The 23380-nt window shown below is 44.0% G+C and overlaps 1 protein-coding gene across 1 annotated transcript in view; it reads left to right on the forward strand.

The window, feature by feature from the left end:
- The window catches only part of LOC138489643 (4-hydroxyphenylpyruvate dioxygenase-like), a 348749-nt gene that overhangs the window by 282502 nt on the left and 42867 nt on the right, over window positions 1-23380 (forward strand). The window contains exon 12 of the mRNA XM_069617322.1: window positions 11574-11696. Coding sequence (XP_069473423.1) covers window positions 11574-11696 — 123 coding nt within the window. The remainder of the gene's footprint in view (window positions 1-11573; window positions 11697-23380) is intronic.

Here is a 23380-nt window from a genome sequence, read left to right on the forward strand (position 1 = left end):
CCCAAACATCAGTTGGAGAATGAGATGTGGGGCCAGTAGAGGGGGAAAAGGCAGTAGGGTCCTGTGGGCAGTTGAGGGTGGAGCATTTGATGGATAAGGGGGTAGTTGGGGTGAATGGTGGCTGGGAGTAGTTGATGGAGAAGGAGGCAGTTGGAGAAGGGGGTGGTGCAGCTGTTGAGGGAGAAAGGGGCAGTTGGGGGGTGGTGGGGTAGTTGATGGAAAAGGATGCACTTGGAGAGGCTGTTAGGAGAGAAGGTGTGCAGTTGAGGGAGAGGGAGCAGGTAGGGGATGAATGAGGTGGGGCATTTCACAGTTAAGGGGCAAAGAGTGGATGGGAGTAGTTGACGGGGAAGGGGCTGGTGGGGCAGTCGAGGAGGAGAGGCTATTTGGGGGTGAAAGGAGATGGGGAGTATGTTGGGAGAGATGGTGCACAGTTTCAGTGTCTTTATATTTCAAGCACATGGGCATATATTAGCAGTGTCTGTCAAATGCTAGTAATTATACACAAGCCAAAACGGTTGGCTTTGCCAATGCTTGTTTTTAACAAGTCTTCAGTGAAAGATGGTCATAGTGCTTATAAATAGAGTGGCTGAAGGTACTCCTGGTTAAACCATTTTTATTACCCCATGCGCGCGTTTACAGCTCCAATTAAGTCATTAACACTCAGAAGACTGCTTTGAAAAAACACTGACAGGAACTTTGAGCACACCGTTTGGTGGTAAGGCTTGATAAAGCTAGTTGAAAGAGATTGCAGGAGGATGTGTTTTGGGCAGGTGGGACTGGCCATAAGGATTAGTATGGCCATGGGCAGTCAATTAGTGGGTAAATAACCAAACACCTACAAGTTGTGTCCCTCCTTATATGCCAGTTCTCCCTAGCTGTACTCTAATAGAAATGTGCGGGTTCCCGTGGAAGGGAACCAACGATCCCTCAAGACTTACCCGCCTATCACACTCCCTAGTGAATGATCAGATCCCCACACTTGCAGGGCTTTCTCTCTGGACTTCAGAGCACTGCCAATTCCCTAGCTCCAGCGTCGAACTGAGAAAATAAATAAGCCCAGGCAGCAAAGATAAAGTGTCCCACTAACCAACCAATGTGGACCACATTTGTAAACCGCAAATACAAAATGTTCAATCTTATACTCCCTAAACTAAATAATCTCTAGGATTTATCTATTTTGGAATGTAAGGGCTCAGTGAGATTAAAGGAGTTGTACAAGATCAAACACTCTACTTAAGTAGTGAAACCTGAATATGTACCCAATCTCCAATTTACAAACTTGGCTAAATTGTTTTGCAGCTCAATTTGTACAAGTTAAAATTACTTGCAAATATGTGGGTTTCAAGATCTGAAATTATGATCTATTTTATAATGTTGGCTTGCAGTTTAGACCACACTTTATGATAAATAAACCATTCAGACAATATATATAATATTAAATACTTATCGCAACAAGCTACACAAAAATGGTATGATTGAAGATATGTTTCTCCATTTTAAGTGGAATATTACAAGAACTATAGTGTGTGTCACGATTAGACTGGGTCTTTGTTTTATGAGTTTGAAGGAAACTGAAAAAGGAGGCAATAAAATGACCTCCTTTTTTCAGCATACCTGATTACGAATTTCAAACACAAAAGGAGATAATGCCTCCAGCATATGCATAGAGGTATGACCTCCGGGGGATTTCATGTGGAAGTAATTTTTAATTATTCAAACAGGAACTAATCAGAACTCTTAATCAGGTGGCTATTGACCAGTTGCCACCAGTGGTAACGGTAATTTCAATTTGAGGAATTATCATTGCTTACGATTGACAACCACATGAACACCTGGCATTTGTGATAAGAGCTTGAGTTGTCTTGTGGTGGAGAAGCAACAAAATGTCCACCTTCACAGCACACAATTAATGTATAAAGAAGTAACAAGGTCACACACAGCACACAGGGAGAGAACGGGATTAGTCAATCACACTACACAATCCTGTGTTCGCTTTTGCTCATTGAATCAATTTTACTCCCTTCAGTAAGAACTTTGACACTTGTAAAAAGTACAAGGGATTCCTTGGGAAAATCCCCATGTGGTGCTCCAGGAAGCCCGGTCCCTTTAGGCCAATTCATTCACATTGGTACCAGTAGCAAACCTCTTACCCACACCCTTGATTCCACAAATGCCGTAGTTATATTTAGTTGACTGTGCACTACAAAAGAAACCTCACTCAAGCCCCTAGACAAAATGTACCGTACAGTATGCCTTGGACTAGCAACTCACTCAAGCCCCCAGGAGTGACCCAGTTGGCACTATACAAAAAAACAAAAATACAAGCAGCAAAATTATTATGCACTGTGCGTGGTACACGAAAAATCAATCAAAGCTCCAAGAGAGGAATCAGTGTGCACCAACTTAATCTCCTGAACATGATTTGGTGTGTGTAATGTTCAAATAATCTCTCAAACTCATAAAACTGATTCAAAGTGCAGTGCACTCTGCAGGAAAGTCCCAGCAAACACCTTCAGGTGATTCAATGTGCTTATACTAGGAATCTCACAAGTTCCCAGAGTTGATCCGGGTGTGTTACAAAGCAAGAAATACGAAAACACCTTGATTTTCTGCAAACCAGTCACCGTAAAAGAAAAACCTCACTTAGCCTTCTCAACGCAAGCTGGTTTGTGCAAAAACTAACTCAAGCACGCAGGTGTGTTTGCTGTGCATTTACAAGAAACCTCACCAACACCTTGGTGGTACAAAGAAGATGCGTGCAGAGATGATTCTCCATAAAGAACAGTGTGCTTCAGGTCTGAAAGCCGCAAAGAAACCTTTTTTGCATTTAAATGTATGAAGTATAAGAATAGCACCAAGTTCCTGAGGGGGAGGATTTGAACCCAGAAAGTATAGAAGTATCCACGTTTAGCTGTGGCAATTAGCACTCCTGGCCAACTGAGGAACCCCCATGAAATCAGCGTCATGGAGCTAGTTGTGCTGCTATTCGCAGGAGCATTATGTTGGAACAAAGGCTCATTATCCATCTACTTTGCTAATCTGAACCATATTGTTCTGACCACTCCAGCCCTTGCCATTGGTCAAAGTCCAATCTTCCGATTTGGGCTTGGCCTTTTACATCAGTCGTTTATTTATTGCTGATTATAGAACTTTTAAGTCATTATTTGGAGCAGAGTTTTCTTTATTTGTGGACTTTTGTTATATTATATGTTATACTGTTTCTCCCAATTACGTACGTTCAGAAGATGTGCTTTATCCTCAGTTTGCTATTGAGCCAAACACGAGGGTACCATCGAGGCCATGTACTCTCTTTGTGGAGAACACATAGTACAGTTGTGGCCCTTTGACCATGATTCATGCAATGGTGCTTAGTTCACCCAAGTCTGCGCTTCATCATTTCCTCAGAGTGCTTCATTAAGGAGCATGACGCAGCTGATAGCCAGCACAAGTGCTCTATAAAAACGAGAAACAAATTAAATGCATGCTTTCTGGAACTAGAGAAAACTCATGGCGATGATCTTCTGGAGCAGAGAGCACAATTAACACTTTTCAAGCATCGATGAAATGGTAAGGAATGATCAACACATGGGGCCCGGTTGACTACAGCTCTGAATTAGCATTTTCAACTTTTATCCAGCACTTCAAGCGATAGAAAGATGACTGTCCCCACACAGCAATGCATTTCACAAATAAAGGCAACACAACAATTGGTGCCTGCTTTGAAGGCCGAGCACTTTTCTTTTTGAGTATCTTTACCATCATCATCATCATCGTTTATTTTGGATACGCATAGAAAATCCATAAATCCTCACTCCATACCATATTAGCCATGGTCACTGTACTTTCAGATTCGGCTATGTGTCCTGCACAGTAGTGATTGGAAAAATGGTCCATCCAAGCCTGCTCTGTGACCGTGGTGCTGACTGGGGTGACTAAATTATATTTATAATAAGGGCCTTTCTGTGCAATCTCCCAAAATAGCTTGGAATCAATATTCTTGGTGGCCACCACCCAGGCTTCCCAAGCTTCTTCTTCGTTCGCCCGTTTTCTAATTCCTATAGATTTCTTATAATGGACCTGGCCCCAAAAATGACATTTCTGGAGGAGCCTCTACTCGCCAGTGCTAGAAAAAGATTTTTCTTAACTTTTGAGCAATCCTGGTAAAACCGCCCCCCATTTCTTTTCCCAACTTGTTTCGCTAAACCATTTGTAAAAGCCTGCAAAATGTGTGTCAGCAGCCTACCAAACTCCTCCGAGATATTTATATTCTCTGTATTCCCTGACAAGTTATCTAATTCACGAGGACTTGTCAGTACTGCCTTTTGCAACAGTTCCTCCTTCTTATCCCCCCTCCGCGAGGACTTGTCAGTAATGCCTTTTGCAACAGTTCCTCCTTCTTATCCTCCCTCCATTTAAGTCTGCGCCACGAGGTATCCAAGGAATCCTTTGGATGATAAACCTGCTTCAACCTGTCCATCCGCGACGCAGACTTAATCTCCAATTTAATAGGATAATGGTTGCTGCATATGTCGTCCAGCACCCCAGACCCCTTAATAAGTCCCCAGTGCTCAACTGATAAGCAGTAATAATCTATCGTTGTGCTTCCGCTGGTAGAGGGAAAAGTAATTTTGCTGGGGATATCCACACAGAACCGACCATTGGTTGAGCATAAACGCTAACCATACAGATCATGCCAAAGACGCATCCCCTCCGCACAGAGCCTAGTGTCCACCATGACTGGGGAGGAAATTCCTACCACCGAATCTTCAGTACTGTCATATAGATTTTCGACTGTACCACTCCCCAATTTCGCATTGAAAACTCCTCCCAAAACTACACACACATTAGCCCGCAGGGACCCGGCCAAGAGTTCCTCCAAGACTAGAGCCAACCCCCACATACAGTTATTCAAATGATGCTTATGGAGGCTATTATATAAATTTACAGTCAAAAGATCTGGTTGGCCCTGCTGGAAAACTCTTAACAACCAGGATAAATTGTACCGGGGTTGTCAAAGACACAAGTACACTCTCCAGGTGCGTTTTGACTAGAGTGCACAACGCGCCATAGCTTCTCCCTCACCAATTCCCATCTGCCATGCACTGATACGAGACATAGCCATCAACACTGATCTCATCCTGCGACCGTGTCTCCTGAAACAGTATGTCATCTGCCTCATTCAGTGCAAGCTGTGTTTCTGCATGGGCCAGCCTTGTCCTAATTCCAGCCACATTCCATGACAGCATGGACAAACTGCCCCCCTCATTCAAAATCCCCTCTTCAGGGGTCCCACGGCAGCCCCTAACGGACTCTCTTGGGGTATATCGGGTACCACCTCGGGGGGCTCACATCATTCGATATCATCCAGGTCTGTCAGGCAATCATATTGATTCCTGGTTGTTATCGAGACAGACACATTACCAGTTGGACCAGGTGCTCCAACCCCCTTGCACCCTGCATCTACTGAGCCACCTGGGTGGGATACCAACATGACCTCGGAGGCATTTTCACAGAGGCATTGTCCTGATCCCAACCTGGTGACCCCCTTCCTGCTTTGTCCTGGGGATAGAAAGAATTCAAAGGGCCGAGCAGGCCCTACGGTCATGGCAAGGCCTACACAGGTTAGACTCTACCAAATATTTAGTCACCTGTGGGGGTTCCTTAAAGTTATCACCACACAGTCCCCTGCAATGGAATTAGTCATGGAACCCACCCACGGTATTCTTCAGGCCAGTAGGATTAAACACGGGTCTATTGAGCTCCCCAGAATATGCGAGTTAACCCATTGGGCTGATTTGTTAATCAAGCCTCACTACCCTCATTACTCAGAGGCGGCACATTTAATATCACTGCCACTAAGGGTAAAGCCTGCAGAGGCAGCTGGAAGGGTGAACTCTTTGAATTTGCCCTTCCCTGTGTCAATGACTGTGCTCCACCCTGTGTTCCCCCCCCCACTGTGGAATGCTGGGATAATGACTGCAATCATTCCGACATCAGGAGTGGCACATATTTACTAGATGGGCAATTAGAGGGTATATGTATCTCCACAGGAACTACTCGTTCTTGGCTTATTCCATTTTCCCCACTCGCCCTTATACCACTTTCCTGGACTGTGGGCTTCTCTGCCACATTGGTGCAAGTACCCTGTACAGACACCTTCCCAGCGGCATTCAGCCTCAGACTAGACCTGATCTCAGTACCCAATATCCCAACCTCTCTTTTTAAGGTCCTCATCTGATTATCAAAAAATGACAGGGTATTCAAAACACCAATTTTGAAACCTGTCAAAAAACGTATCAGCAGTAGTAGCAAGACTTTATTTGGTTCTTCAGCACTCGCTCCGTCTAACAGACCCTGCAGGTTAATTGTTAGGACGGGTGGTTCCTTTGTTAGGGCAGGTGGGTCACTGTTCAGAGATGCACTATGACAGATAGCTTGTGTGCAAACACCCAACATATCTAATTGGGGGGGGCCACATATGTGGCGTCCTGTCCTAAGGTCATAATGGGGACAGCCCCTTGCACCCTCTCCTCCTCTGGGTGCAGATTTAACTGGCACTAGGGGGTTTGCCCTAGCCATTTGACAGATAGAGGCACTGGACTGCACCGAACAGCACCACTTCAGTTTTCCGCTGCCCATTTATCCTCTGTTTCTCGTGACTCCAAGATATGCACACAGTATGAGGTCAAGCTAGCTCCCAAACCATCATAGACAGGGGGCAGGGAATGCCTGACGGCTTAAGCAGCTGCCGTAGTACGTCTCTCTCCCCCCCCGCCCTCCCCGTCTGCCAAGATTTAAGAGGGTAAGCAGAGAAAGGATGCCAAAAAATGCTGATAGTTTTAGGCCTCCACCAGGCACGCTTCCACCTAGCACTAGTGCGAGTATTGGTGCACTAGTAGCGCAGGCAAATCCGTCAGGGCAGTAAGGCAACTAGGGCACACTCACCCTCCAGGTGCCGGACCTTAGAAATCACCAGAAACTCACCAGAAAAATCCGGTGGCACTATGGCTTTATAACTTTGTAGCTGTCTCAGACTGTCTGGAACTGTTTTTTGTCTATGAATCACAGCAGCAGCAGTCACCCCACGTCACACCTCTGGCGATCTGGAGGTTTAGGGCCTGGGGTCACAGTTGCGGTTACAGTTAGAACTGGACTTTCTTTGGCTCCTTTCTCTGTGATCCAAGATGAGCCCTTTTGGAAAGAAAGAGACACCTATCCACCCGCGCTCGTGGTAATCCACAGACTGCAGCTTCAAATCCCGAGGACACTCCTCCCAACTTCAGTTGTCCAGATATGCTAGATATACTTGCTCACTCGCTCAATCTCTGTCTACCCACAAAGAGCAGGGAAACAGCCCACCTCGCTGACTGCTTTGCTTGGAGCCATTTTTAAAAGCGGCAGCAGGTTTGGGTTGCGGGTGTGGAACTCCTCCTCTACCAGACACAAACAGCAGGGAAACAGCCCGTCTCACTGACCGGTTCACTCCGCTTCGCTTGGAGCAATTTTTCCAAAGCGGCAGCAGGTGTGGGCAGTAGGCGTGGGACTCCTCCTCTTCCTCTCCCAGCACCAAACACTGACACAAACAGCAGGAAAACAGCCCGCCTCGCTGACAGCTTCGCTTGGGGCAATTTTTAAAAGCAGCAGCAGGTGTGGGACTCCTCCTCCTCCTCTCCCAGCAACAAACACTGACACTGACACAAACAGCAGGGAAACAGTCCTCTTCACTGACCGGTACACTCTGCTTTGAGCAATGTTTACAAAGTGGCAGCAGGTGTGGGAGGTGGTTGTGTGGGACTCCTCCTCCTCCTCTCCCAGCAACAAACACTGACACAAACAGCAGGAAAACAGCCTGCCTCGCAGACAGCTTCACTTAAACATCCAATGTGTAAAATAACAACAAGGAATATGTAGCAAGCTAAGATAGCAAGTTAAAACGGTGTCACAGAAAAAACAGGCACAAATGGTACTAATCAAACAAATAGTAATGTACCCTCTTGAGGTAAAATAAATGTGTCATAGATTAAGATCTCTGTTTACAGTCCAGAGAGTTGTCACCCTCCAGGTGGCAGGTAATGTTGAGGACACTCAGCCAGCAAATGCTCTTCTTGTTCAATTAAGTTTGTTTATGGTCATTGCATCGAAAAAGATGCATCGAAATGACAATGCATCGAAAAAGATGCATCGAAAATAAAAGCATCGAAATTCTATGTTTTACATTAAAAAATACATATCCTTCGAAACTTTTCCATCGAATGGATATGTACTTTTAAATGTAAAAGATAGCATTTCGATGCGTTTATTTTCTACATTAAAACATTACATGGAGCTGTCTAGTGCTGAAATTTCGGCACTGGCCAGCTCCTTGTAACGTTTTAATGTTTTTTTGTATATTTGGGGGACGGGGGTTTCCCCCCCAATCCCGCTAATCTCCACACCCACCCCCTAACCCTAATCCTTAATCTAACCCTTAATCTAACCCCTAACCCTAATCTAACCCTAGCCCCAAACCTAACCCTAATCTAACCCTTAATCTAACCCTAGCCTCAACCCTATTGATCGAAATTAACAATCGAAAATTATTCAATGAATATGCTTTTCGATGGAAAGGCAATTCAATTAATAATTTTCGATGGAAAGGTGTTAAATGGAAAGACCAGATACCATTAAGTGGGATCCTATTTTTTATGACTATATTTTTGAATGTATGCACCTGTTTTTTAGTTACAATAGACTTTTTAAAGTGTAGGGTTTTGTTGTTTGGGATAAACAGTGAACTGCCTTTTCAATTCAAGGGCAAGAAATATGTTTAAATATACAAAGTTGTCAAGAACTCCCTTCACAGGGCTGGGAAAGTGGGACTCAAAACAAAATCAGAGAGAGTGGATGTACTAGATGATATGTAGTACTGTTGAGCCGAATAACATTTAAAAAGGTAATTTAATAGCCCTAGTTTACTCACATATGTCATGCCTATTTACGGGGAATCTTTGCACATTTTTTGAGGTTTTGGGAACAACTATTAATTTAGACCAAGCGCCTCTTCTTTGTAGTGAGTGCCTTAGGTACAACCCAGGGTTTGATTATAATCAGAAAAATACAATTCACACTAAATGGGTCTGTTGTTGTAATGAGCTGTTTTGCATACGGCCTTTCATTCATAAACAGAAGGATCCTGGAGTTTATCCGAAATCCACTCCAGGTGGAGACAGTATTGTGGAAGAGGTCTTTTCATATGGGGCATGTACACTCCCGCTACAGGTGAAGCACCAACTGGTCTCCCATTTGCAAAAAGGAGCTGGGAAATGCTCTAGGAGTGGTGTGACCCATCTCCTGCCTTTTCCATCACACAGGTTGTTCCCATACATGAATGGAGGATGCACAATATCCCCTTTTCTCACAGAATGATATATCACTGGATGCTCATCTAATGTGCAGCAAAGACAAAAGACAGTTGTATTCATCTATGTAAAAGGTTACATCAGTGGTGTCGAAAAGCCACACAAGGTTCCTCAGAACATGGCCTCCTCCAATTGTTTTTGAAAGAAATAGAGCCCTTATTTTACAGACCTGTATTGCTTGATCATTTCTCATTTCTCCGAGGGGTCATTTTCACTGTAGGTTGTTGCTTGAACGTGAGTCTGTCATCAAATGAGATGTAAATCTTTCATTAAGGGGTCAGGTTACATCAATAGTGTCGAAAAGCCACCCAAGCTTCCTCAAAACATTGCCTCCTCCAATTGTTTTTGAAAGAAATAGAGCACTTATTTCACAGACCTTTGTTGCCCAGGCGGGCCAGTATGAGCCACTCTTGTGCGGGCCTTCATCAGGACGGGTGGACTGGAGCGTCAGAGTGTTCTGTGTGTGTACATGTCAGTGCGATGACTTGGCACGGTTTCGGAAGGCGGGTAACCCAGAATTATTCAGGTATCCACTAATGGACATCAATTGTCCAAAGGAAAAGTCCATTCTGTGCTCCCTCAGCGTAAGTATACGTCAGGTTTTTCAATTGGGAATATTGTGGCCTTGGTGCTGTTTATGTTGGGACGCCTCTGTGTCTAGGGCTGCATTATGCCGTGCACTCAAAGCGTGCTGGAGGTCAAAAAAATATATACCTCGCGGGCTGTCCTGACTGTCTTCTCGCCACTTCAGACCTGTTCCAACAGATTCAATCCGAGAGACAGTGAGCCACACAGCAGAGGAGAAGACAGTTGGGACAGCCCGCGAGGTATATATTTTTTTGACCTCCAGCACGCTCTAAGTGCACGTTCATCACCTTAAGAAGACATTTCCTTCATAACATTGGCAGACCATCCAGAGGTCAAAGTCTAAATTTGCCCAACACATTTGGGTGTCCAAGTACTATTAACCATACCAGCAGCACCATATTCATTCCTAGTTCAATCAGAGACAGATTCCCACTGTATCTTCGATCTCCTAACTGTGCATTTACAGGGGAAAAAAGAGGAGCATTCTTCAGGCTACAGTGAAACCCAACAAGAAGGATGCATTGAGCTAATGTCAAAGAAAATGTTTTGGTTAACATTGGTGAGTGACCCAAATTACATACCTGGCATTTGAAACCATGAGGTACAAAGAGCAACAAGTTGTGATTGAGCAGTAAGGTCCGCTTTTGATTGTGATATAGCAAAGGTTTGTCGTACTGCTTCAGAAGAGGTAGCTAGTTACTAAATGTATGCTAGGACAAAGTCGACAAATGTGATCGTTTTCTCTCAAAATTCATTGTGTAAGCTGATTATGGCAACTGTGCCAGCCTAAAAGTGGGATCTTTAGATATTGTGGAAATGGGTTTTCCTTTGCAGAGATAGAAATGGGACGAGGATCGTGGTTATATATGGTAGTGTAGTGGCTAGATGTGTTGCACCATTGTACTTGGAAGGTGTATATCTGTATGTTTTTGGGTGTCTGTGAGGCTTATACTACATACTTCTCAATGAATCCACCTTATTGAAAAGGCATTCAAACTGATGAAGCTTCTATATTCAACAACAGAGACTGAGACTGAAGGTTGCATGATTGTTCCTGTTTTGTGACATCAGTGTTGTGATGAAAATAGGATGTAATGGGTAGATTACGTACTGCTGTTCTATATTGCTATGCCCAGCACAACATCACTGCAAATTTGAATCACAACTTCACTCATCATTTGTGAGCAAGGTATAATTTCTCAGCACTGCTTTCCTGTTCAACAACATGGCAAAGTGTGCAATTTGGCAAATGTGAACTAGATGAGAAGTATTTACCTTCTGGATTTTTGTAACGCAAAGAAGAACATTCTCTCTGAAGAATGCAGTGTATATTTTTGCAAAACCCAGCTGTAATCTTGTTTTGCTTGGCTGTGTATTAGGGTAATTCTGATTATGAATCTGTAAATGCATAAGCATGTGCTAACCTGTATATATGTTATTGTCTTGTTACTTTAATTGATGTTGACTAATGGTCAATTCCTTATAACTACAAGTTTACAAAACCCATATTGTAATTATTTGCCACTAAGATCTCAAATGTTCCTGCTTCTGTTTTATGTTAAATCCTCTGTTTTTTTAAACCAGATAAAGAATTTAAAATCCCGTGGTATGGAGTTCCTGTGCACTCCTGATGTATACTACGACCAGCTAAGGGCTAGTCTCAAAAACGCAAAAATAAAAGTGAAAGAGGATATAGCAACACTACAGGTGAGATTCGTGTGCTCTCCCTATCTTGCTATACATACAGTCTGAGGAAGTGAGTACAGTGACGTAGTATGTTCAATTACTCTAAGTGCATTATGTTAATTCTGTATTCAAATATCATGAATCTGGGGTGGGTGCAATTGTATTTAAAGATGGGCAGTCAAAATATATAGCAAACAATGAGGGGTTTAAGGCGTTTCCGTAAAAGGGAATATGTGCAAGAACATACGTCACATAGGACTATGGGGGTGCAGTTCTCCAGATGATAAATGGTGGGGGTGAACTGGCTGGGACACTGAAAAAGAGCAGCCTCAACATCATGATTTGTGAAACGTGGTTATTTCAAGAGAAAAGTATGGAGTACCTGGCCTCAGGTGAAGACTGTTAATGTATTTTACAATATTTTGGGGGCTGTGAACATAAAATGTCTGGCAGGCAATGCAGATGACCTTAAACATATGACCCTTAGAACGGTATGACAGTGAAGTGGTCTTTCCTCTGAAAACCATTCCTCAGAATCAAGCTGGCTAACATGAGTCTCACGTACTTCCGAAGATAGTGGCATAGTAATAGCTACATAAGACTTATGGAATGACTGCTATACCGTTCTGAAAGATATGGAAACACTGTTCTATGTAGTATAAAATGAAAGGTAAAAATAACCTGGCCACAAATGCAATCTGATGGAACAATTGATGATCAGAGTAGAAAATTAGGTGATAGTAATGTACTAGATCAGAGGGACAAGTTCAATGTCCTATAGTCAAATTGTTCAGAACAACCAACATCCGGACACGTTCAGTTTTATTCGGGTTAGGTTTTATTGTTGTACAGGCAAGTATTCATGGACTACATGAATTAACTGTATTTTGATTTGCGAGCATCTGTAATGTTATCCAAATTAAGGATGTTGAGTGTCTTTTTTGCAGAATTGTATAACCTAAAGCCTATTAAAGTTAGCAAGGAAATGTTAAATAGATTTGGAGAAATAGCAAAGCACTAAGCAGTTCCTTTGGCAGCCAGATAAAACAAAAAATGAAAGAGAAAGTTAATGGTCACCTAGGAATTATCTGAACTACAGGAGATCTTGAGATCCAGTCCCAGTCCACAAGGGTAGTTGATCAGAATTGTTTGATCGGTTATATCAAAGAAGACGCTGGGGGGTTGTAACAGACTTATACCTTCTCTAGAGTCCTTACCGATTTCTATTCTTGGCCCCCATGCTTGAAAAAAAGATGGCTAATTCTGTTACACAATCCAGCTGGTAGCTGGCCTGAGTACCGCCATTAAGAGGAATTCCTGAAACAAATGTTGCAACTGCTTAAGGAGTCCTTTCTAGATGTTTAAATGGAAAAAGGGAGAATTGAAATTGGTCAGCAATTACTGTGGTTGAGGGATTACAAAAAGGTGTTTTACTATATACGATCATCTGTGCTTGATCTTGAAGGAAGCAGACACATTGTGATCTAATCTGGAAATAATTGCATATGTTCTAGTTGTTCAGTGACGAGAGAGAGACGGGGAGAGCGGGATAGAGAGAGAAATAGAAATAGAGAGAAACAAGTGCCTTGTACCATTTAGTACAAATGACCAGGGTTTAGTATTGCTCAGATGAAAGAGAGAGGAACGAAACAAGCCTACAGAGGAAGAATGAACAGCTCAAATGATAATTTTAACTCTAGGGGCCATGAAAAGTAAGAAAGGTAGGAAGTTAGCAAAGAAAAAAGAAAGTTGATATTTAGGTGGTTTTAGGCTACATGCACATCCTTCTTAAAAAAGAAAAAGGTATTGACAAAGTCAAAAGGATGGTGCAGTGATTCATCAATGCCACATGTAACTGAGTTGAGAGCACAAGAAGGATTCAGTTATCCATCATTGGTATATTTCATAGATTAACATGCTGTTAAATATTCCTGTTGTCAGGCTGGGAATCCACCAAAACAATAAAGCAATTTAAAAGGAAATACGAGAAACTGAACTAACTTTAGTGGTCTATAAAACTAATTTTGGTTCATTTACCCTTTAGCCAATGGTCAGTACGTCCTTTAGGTGCACCTGTCACCTGTGGAGGCAATCTTCAGATTGTTGTAGCGCACATAAGAGCAAAGTTGAGCCTCACATGAAGTGAGGGGCCGGGGGATGTTGCATGTGAGTTTATGAACAGGAGTTACAGGTAAGTAACTTCATTTTTCTCCAGCATTGGATCTTTTATAGATACACATGCTGTTGAATAGATTACAATGCAGCAGCACTAAAACTGCATTTATTTATAAAGGAGCAGGCTCTGAAAAACTGCCCCTTCCCAGCCTTGCACTACGACATAGAATTCTTGTTGATGCAATAAAATCTAGTAAAGGTGTGCAAGTACCTCCAAGTTGCTGCTCTGCAAATGTCCAGAAGAGAAATCTCTTGTGGAATGTGCTCTTGCCCGACTTGTTCATAGCAGAAAGCAATTTAAGCCGCAGCTACCTGAAGATCTAGACTTTAGACAGGCCTTTGCTAGTAGCAGCAGGTCCGAAAGAAACAAACAGTTGGGAGGTATAAACCAGGATTGGTGCCGAGTATGACCTAATTCTTGTCGAATGTGAGGTATGTTGGCAGAGAGCCATGGGTTTGAATCTCACCCACTCTTTTGATTGAGGTGATGGCCACCAAGAACACTTCTAGGAGACAAACATTATGACGACCTTATGCATAGGTACAAACGGGTGCCCTATCAACCTAGTGAAAATGAAGTTCAGTTCCCAAGAAGGGTCTGGCTTGCACACAGGCCGGGAGCCTCAAAAGAGTACCTTCATAAACGTTTTAACAAGTCTGTACGACCACAGAGAAGGCACCAATGATGTACATGTGTAGCAAGAGCTATCTGTCAAATGTACTTTGATGGATGAAAAGGCGAGTCCACTGTTAACCAAGGCGAGCAAGTATGGTAGAATTTGCTGAGCCAGAAAGCAGATAATCAAGGGCATCAACACTATTGCCGTAACACTAAATGGTCGAATCTCTTCCTTTTCTTTGCTATAACAAGAGATGGTGGAGGGGGCCCTAGCACTGGACAGGATATCCCTGCAATCCTGGGACATTTCGAAATGTAGGGATACAGGAGCCAGGTTCTGAGACTGAGAGAAGATAGGTCATGGTACAGAAACTTGCCCCCTTGTCTGGAGAGTAGGTTGTGTGCAGGCAGGAGCATTATTGGTGGAGCCATGGTGAAAGCCAGGAGCTCTGAGAACCAGAATTTCCTCGGCCATGCCAGTGCCACAAGGATCAGTCTGCACGGCTACTGTTTGAGTGCATGGAGGACTCAATGGAATGAGAGGAATTTGTGTGAAAGTATAGAGGAACCTGCCATTATATCGAAATGTGTAACGCATCCCCTTGACTGGCTTGTTGAGGCAACCTGCTGGTGAACAACGGAAGCTTGCAGTTGTTCTTTGTGACAAACAGGTCTATGTCCGGCTTCTCCCATGTTTAGAAGATGATGTCCATTTGGCTTTGCAGAAGCTGCCACACATGGCAGAAACAGAGTTCTCTGCTGAGTCAGTTGTTTATATCTGGCAGGTGAAAAGGAGAGAGAAACATTCCCTGTGCAAGAGCCCCATTTCCAAAGGGTCTGTGTACCAGATCTGAAATCCGGTGCACCCTTACTTCCAGATATAGAGTTGTCCGTGACATTTGCAATAACGTTTCCTGCAGCTTGTGTAGGAAGGACATCAGGGCCCAAAACACTGTCCTGAGTTCTAGCACATTGATATGCAACGTTTTTTCTGCTGCCGACCAAAGGGCCCATTGGCATGAAGATTTGTAGTGCGGGCTTCCCCAGTCCTACATGTAAGCATCTGTCGACACAGTCACCTGGCGCCATGGGGCTATGAAAGGCACACCGCTGGTGAAGGTGTTGCTATTTTCCACCAAAGAAGAGCGTTGTAGAAAGCGCTGATCAGCCTAAGCTTGTCGACCCATGGGCCGGAGATCTGATTACAATGGGAATCCAGAAATGTGTGTAAGGTCTTTCCCGAAATATTTACATTTATACATCTATAGAGCAGCTGAGGCCTGCGGGCAAACGGGCTTTTACATAAAACAGAGACAAAGCACAATGGCACACATAAAAACTAAAAAAGCAAGACCAGAATACACACAATTAAAGGCATGATAAAACCACAAAAAACATAAAAGCTATATAAGCCAGTTAAAAGTAAATAAACCCAAGAGAGGCACAATAAACCATAAAAATGATAAAACCGCCAGCCAAGTCCTAAGTAAAAAAGGTTTTAAGTGCCTGCTTTAAAACAGGCAAAGAAGGCTTGGACCGCAAATGGGGCGGTTAAATCAGGAGCGGTTACCATGGTACCACCAGTGAGTTCAGATGACTCGATCAGAGTGTCCTCACATGCTGCCTTACTGACAACCTTTAGATAGCTGGGATTCATACCAAACAAACATTTGTGAGTGGAGGTGAGAAGTCTGAACTTTATCCGCTCTCTCTACGGAAGCCAATGCAAGGCCTGTCTGGCCTCTGACATGATCGCGATGCTATCCTCACTGCTTTGTTTAGAATTACTTGCAGTTTAGAGAGGCTCTTCTGAGCTGAACTCATCAGTAAACTAGCACAGTAATCGAGTTGTGCTCCTACAATGGCCAGGGCCAGTGTGGCCGCATTACTTTCAGATATATAATCTGAGATAGTAAGCAGAGGAGGAACACACACAGTTAATCTGATCTTTCATAGATAGCGTTGCGTCCAAGTAGACTCCCAATGTTTTGACCTTCGGAAGAACCTCTAATTGACACCCAGCTATAGTAAAGCCTTTATATGTAGCCAGCAGTTTTTCAAGCCTTTGTCGGGTACCTACAAGTAACAGCTCTGTTTTGGATTCATTAAGCGCAAGTCCATTTTGTGGTTTTGATCACGGCACAATCAACAGCAGAATCACCTGACAATTTTAGCATTGTCTGAAAATCGTCAGAGTATTTAGTGTAAAAAAAAACCTGCAGCATCGAAAACAAAGGCTTCACATAAATATTAAAAAGGGTTGTAGAGATTCAAGAACCCTGTGGAAAACCATGAACCGGCTCCACAGGGTGAGAAGACACATCCCCATTAAAAGCTCTCGCAGTCCGGTCAACTAAAAATTATAAAATCCATTCGGCTGCCTTTTTAGATAAAAGCGCCTCGGATTGCATCCTCTCAAATAACATTTTAAAATCCACCAAGTCAAAAGCTGCTGACAGGGCCGATAAAAGCAACAAAGATGTGTGCCTCTGATCCATGTTCAAAGAAAGGCTAGACTTTAGAACCAAGAAACATGATTCTGTGCTTTGGTGGGTGTGATGCTGGAAATCCATTGAAGGGACAGGGCCGCCATGTCCCTGCCATGTACGCCCATATGTGTATTCTGTGTTTTTTTCTGCGCAGGAGTCCAGTTGGGATTCCTGGCAGTGCAGCTCTTCCTCTTTTTGGTTGTGGCGAACAGAGACCCTTGGGATACCCTTATGGCACCCATGGGTGGGGGTACAACCCTGTAGCTCTAGTGTATGTTTTTGGGCACCTGTTTGTGGCCCACAGAGCAGGGTATGGACTGGTGGCAGCTCCATGCTGAATTTGACAGATGCTCTGAGCATCCTCCATTTTGGGATACCCAGGCCCTGCCAAAGGAATAAATGGATTCCTGATAGAAGGCAAGATGGCCCCTGTGGCTTCTTGGTGTCTATTACCTGTTACATTGCTTTCCTAAAGTCCTGGGAAGCCCTGACTCTGTCCCTTCCCCTGAGTGGCTGTTGGGTGGAAGAACCATATATGGTATTGTGGGCAAGCCCAGGCCAGACTGCCTGGAGCTTTCCAGTAATTGTATGTTGTGGGTACACCCTTGGGGTCTCTGTGAACGGAGTGTGTGACCAATATGCATTCCATGTTATGGGTGTCTGGTTTCTGTGTGTGTGACACAACGAATGAAACAGCCCTACCTGAAACTGACATGAATGCAGTGTGGTGTCCTGATAGGCTGGGTGCCAGCCCCAATCCACATTCCTTGTTATGGGTGTCTGTGTGGAAGTTAATGGCCTGAATGCACTGTGAGCCTGATAAGCTGACTGCCTGCATGAATGCCCTTCTGACTGATTAGCTGACTGAGCTGGGCTCATCAGTGTGAATGAAGGACCAATGTGTATATCTGGGGACCTCTCGCTTGCCAAATATTGTTCAGAAGCTGAAGTTGAAACCTGAAGCTCTTTATCCTTGATGCCCAGCTGGAAGAAGAAGAATTGCTGCTACTTTCCTTTGACGAAATCTGAAAGCTGTGGAGTCTGTAGAGGACTGATCCGAGAGAGGACCTTGTTAGGAGCCCTCTCCCCGAGCCACGAGGGAACATCGTGCAGAAGCTGATCTTCATCAAGGCACCCTGGTAACCAGTCCCGAAAAGCTGTCAACAGGTGACAGGGTCGCCCGAGAATTCTTGAATTCCTTGCCGTTGACCGGGGTAAGGAGGATTTCTGTAATCGCTGGAAGCCAGCTCGACGCTGTGCTGCTCCACGATAGGAGCCACAACGCTCCACCTTTGCCTAAGAACATTGAAAGAAGGACTCCCTTGCCATCACCCTAGACCACTTTGTCCCGCCGGAGAAGGTCGAGGTTGAGAATCCGCCTGTGGGTTTCCCACATCCCAAAGTCCACAAAGTTGCCAACAAGTGAAGATCTGAAACCCAGTCGTGGTCGAGTTCCGATTGACGACGACATCTGACACCATCACTTGACGTCTGCTGCCAGGACTGCGTTCTTCATCGAGTCTTCTTTGCGACACCAAACTCTTTTCTTCGAGGACTCTTGACCCAGAGGTTCACATTTCTTCGAGGACTCTCGATGCCATGTGGCTCCTGCTTTAAAGCAAGTCCACCCTCGAGGGATCCCTTGATGAACCGTCGAAGAAATTCTTCTAACTCGGGTACATTGGGGTAGCTGAACATTTTGACCAGGAAACAAGACTATTTTAACATTAATGGACTGGGCTTGTTAATACTGTTTATTACGGGTTGCTCAGGTTGGGGGAGGGGTCCTCACATAGAACTGTGTCTTGGTAGTTGGACAAAGTATTCTGCCATTGTTTAACTAACCTGTCTTCCTTCCTATGTCGATCCACATTACTGTTTGATTTGTATGCCATTAGAACTGTCAGCAGTTGGTGCATTATAAAGGGGTCAATAGCTAAGTGTTGTTCCACATAGACATTGGGCCTCATTACGACCCTGGTGGCCGCGGTATGAACGGTGCCGGCCGGTAAAAACTGCAGATAAATGGTGCAGTTTTTAACAATTTTAGCAGGGCAGGTATCCCCTGGACAGCTAGTGGGCTTTAATGTACGGAGTAAATCTAACACATAATATTCAGTAAGATTCTTGAACTGAAGTGCACAGAAGTCAATACTGGAATATAGCCTTCTTCCTGTGTTCAAGTCCTATGCCTTGGTTTCTCAGGCATCTGCTGGGTCTTCCTCCAGACCTAGGTTTTATTAGGTCCTGCTCTCGACCTGTGGCTTTCAGTTTCTTTCGGGTCTACCACCGGGTCTTACGTTCAAAATTCATAGAGGGTATTTCTCAGTTTCTTGTTTTCATGGGTTGTTCCTAGGTCTTCCGATCGACCTTAGTTCAGTATTCATGTTAGGCCTTCTTTTCAGTCTTCTCTCTCTCTAGGTCTTCCATCAGACCTTGGCTCAGTTGTGGTGACAGGCATTTCCCCCACCCTTCCCTCATCAAGGTCCTTGTTAGGAAGCCTATTATATAATTTACCTCCTGCCAAGGGTCGGTCATTTACTTTTGGGGTCGCTGCTGGAGGTCCTAAGCTCTGAGTGTTCCAGTTCTTTCAAGGTCAAGAAGTGCAGATCTCCACCTCCTAGTCTGTCTCTTCCGTGCAAGGCTCCCCCCTTGTGGGTAGCTTCTGCTCTCGTCTGCAGTAGTCCCTGACAGATGTTGGCAAGCTTCCATTAGCCTGCAGTCTTTCTGGGACACTTATCCTGCAGGTTCTCCCCTTGACACAAAGGATTAGGGATAGAGAAGTCTGCCTCCCTCTGGACCCAGTCCCTAAGTCTGTATTTCCAGCCACTTTTATCCTCCCTAAAACAAGGCTTGCTTTCTTCTGTTCCCATAGGTTATTCCATTTCTCAGTTTGAATCAGGCAAGTGGATTGGTTATTCTGTGTTCATCCTACTCCTTTTCATCACCTCATTATCAGCTCACTGTGTGAATTGGGTACAATTTTGATGGGTCAGATCATCTCTAATGAGGGTCTGCAAGGCGTTGAAGGGCAGAGCGGTGGTTAGCGCCATCTTGGAACTCTTTGAAATGCAAGACCATGCATTTCTGCAGCTTTCTGGTCTCACCAGCCCTGGCACCTCCACAAGACTGCTGTTGAGGGTGAGCGTGATCCAATGTTTCTGAAGTTCTGCTACAATCGAAATCGAAGTCCATAAAACACCATGGTTTCACATAACTTACAATAATCTGTTCCCGAATTCCATTGGTTTTTGAGGATCACTGCACTCTCTCAGCTTTGCTGATACTCATCCTTTCATTTTGGAGAGGGCCTTACGAATGTTAAAAAGTTGATTTTTACTAAACACTCAGAGGGTTTGGGTAGGAATCTGGGTTCCTAGTTATCATGAGATGTCTCACAAGGACCTGTAGTTTTCGAAGCCACGTTCTAACCGCCTATGGAATCCCACATCAACTGCCCCCATGGAGGCACATCAGGTAGAGGCTGCACCAACCCATTCATAATGGCCCCCGACTCCTACAGGAAAGGATGGAGAGTTTGGGGAACTCAGCACAGGATATAGTGCCCTGCTTACTCCTTCAAGTGTTTTCTTTCTAGGGAGAGGATACGTTCCATGGCTTCTTTTTTTATCTCTGAATATCCGAATGATACCTGAAAACACACTGTTCCCAACAAGCACTTCTCACTGCCTGTCTAGGGCCTTTGTCAGGTTGTGATACTCACACCAGAAAGCTGTCAGTCCTCCATATTAGTCTGGTTTCCAGCAGTGTCTGAGAGAGTGTCTAGTATTGTTCTCAGGTCTCCTTCTAAATGTATGATAGGATAAGTGCTCTTGCAGCCATAAACATATGTGGCAAACCAGACATATTGGGACAGTCCTCTTGGCCAAAGTCGCTTCCTCCTGTGCACGCCCCTTTTCTTTCCAGTTCTAAACCTGGTCTGTGTCCTCACTGGTGGCACTAAGCTCTTTCATAGTACATGTGATTGCCTTGTTTGTTCAATAGTGCAGCTGAGCTTATCCCCATGTAATTTCTGTCTTAGAGCATCATTGGTTGTCCTGTTCCTAACCAGTCTCTTTTGTTTTGCTATTTAAACTATTGTCCCCTGCTGTGGCTGGTTACTAATATCCTGCTGGTAGTTCTCACTAACTGGTGTTACATACTGGTGGTAAAGTTCTGAAAGGGACGAGCTGTCATTCTAAAGTCTGGCATAAGGGACAGCCTTTCTTGCTGGGCTAAGTGTTGGGCCTGCATCCCTGGATTCTGCATCCATTATGATGGACAGCAAATCGTAACTATGGTCAGTGTATATGCCTTTCCCCCTTGTGGACCAGAGCTGGAGGATCTGTTGTCCTGCTTCTACCTTGTGTCTTTCCCTCAATACCAATCATCCTGATACCAGATGCCATCTTGTCCTCGAGCGTGGGGGTCTGGAGGAGCAACCGCAGTTCTTTCCAAGAGTTCTCTAGCTGGCGGCTAACATCCTGGAATACTTTTTCTGTTAGTCATTTCGAAGGCAAAGTCCGGAGTGTCTGGGAGGAGGGTGCGGTTAGTAAGGAATCATAGAGCGGAAAGCATACTCTGTAGAGGATGTATTACCCTCAAACAATACATGCTTACACCGAAAATGCCACACTTCTATCTCAGATGACTTAAGCTAGATCGGCTAGGGCATTTGGGGAGGGACATGGGAGGTGGCGGCTTTGTGAAATCCACCATTTACTACCTCATGGTAACTCCTTACTTAGAAAGCAAGCATCCCCGGTCCCCAGTGTCTCTATGACTAAAAGAAGGGGCAATTATGGTGCTTTGTAACATCATTTATATACACATAGTTACATCTCTCGAAATTGTATACCCCGTACTTTCACGTTCAGAGCTCTCTTTCACAGTATAAGAAATCTGTCAAGTCTCTGCCCCTTCCATTCATTAGTTTACATTAGCTTGACTGCAGCGCTCCTCATTTACTTGGATGATGCATGGAGTGGAGGCAGTCATACATAAAGTCATGCTGATGCTATTTAAGAAGATATTATTACAGAATGACAAGCTTCCCACTCAGCAGCCGACCCACTGCTGGCAGATACAACTATTTTTTATTTCATTAGAGGAAGCTTTCACTTTCATTGAGGAAGTGCGTGTGTGACTACATTGCTTTTAGGTGTGGGGTTTTCGGAGGCATGGAGTTCCAGCGGGGTGGGCAGAGAGGCATCTGTCCTGTCTGCTGTTGCACTGGGAGCATCAGTGCGCATTGTTATTGGTGAAATGTGCGCTGCAGGTATTGACAGGCCTAGCCATGTATGTGTTTGAGAGCTAGACAGGATAATTTGAGCCTAAATCTGTCCATCAGTGGTAGCCAGGGTAGCTCTCTCAGATGGAGGAGAGTGTTGGAAGTGTATTAATCAATCAATCTGGTAGCCAGCTGTACACTGTGCCCAATGGAGCTACACATGGCACAACCATGGAGTATCATTCTCGTGGAATGTTGCAAATAACCTTTGTAGTAGCTTCATCTAGAAGAATGTGTTTTTAACCATCCAGCAAATGTGGGTGTACTCGTCATCCTATATAATCCCAGGTTTTGGCGGTGTATGGTGTTTTGCTCCCTATGGATGTAGTTGTTGGAGAATGGTGGTTCACTCTTTGTGCAAACAGTAACTCATCTACACAACCCTGTCAAATCACACTTATAAGCTCACCTATCCATTAATAATGTTCGGTTTTTACGAAGCACTTCATGACAGACTCGTCCAACTTGTAACTGCTGCAATAACATTCCTCAAAGTACTAAGTGTTTCAAAACACGTTTGATTTCTGCCCATTTTGAATGGTACTTGATGTATCAACCTTGTAATGATGAAAGGCAAGGTCATCACTGCCATTTCACATACTACCCCATCCACAGCCACAGACTGAGACATCCATCTTCCACCAGCCCAACCACATGCCACACAGACTATGCTAATTCGTGCTACTACTAATACTTCTAGAGAACCGCATAAGCTTGCAGGATCTCAGACTTTCACAAACAATTTCACCTGTAACAACCTGACATATTGGTTTAGTTGTATCACAGTTTTCTTACTGACAGTTATATTAATAATAATAATTTGATATTTATATAGCCCTTTAGTCCAAAGCGCTTTCCATAGCACACATGTATTTAATGTAATTAAAGTAAATTTAAAGTAAATTTGAAGTACATTTAAGTAATGTCTTTGCTGAAATAGTCCTTTGAGGCATCTCTTGCAAATTCTTGCTTCAACTGGCATATTTCCAATGTTCTTTAGCCTTTGTTTTATCACAAGAGCATACAAATAATTCGAAAATCGACCTAAATAAATGTAAAGCACTGGTAATGTTCAGTTTATAAATCTTTAATTCTATGATGTCGAAATGAGAACCTTGAAAAATAAACAGTA

The sequence above is a fragment of the Ambystoma mexicanum genome, chromosome 9 (assembly GCF_040938575.1).
Source record: "Ambystoma mexicanum isolate Mex_15411 chromosome 9, UKY_AmexF1_1, whole genome shotgun sequence".
NCBI lineage: Eukaryota > Metazoa > Chordata > Amphibia > Caudata > Ambystomatidae > Ambystoma > Ambystoma mexicanum.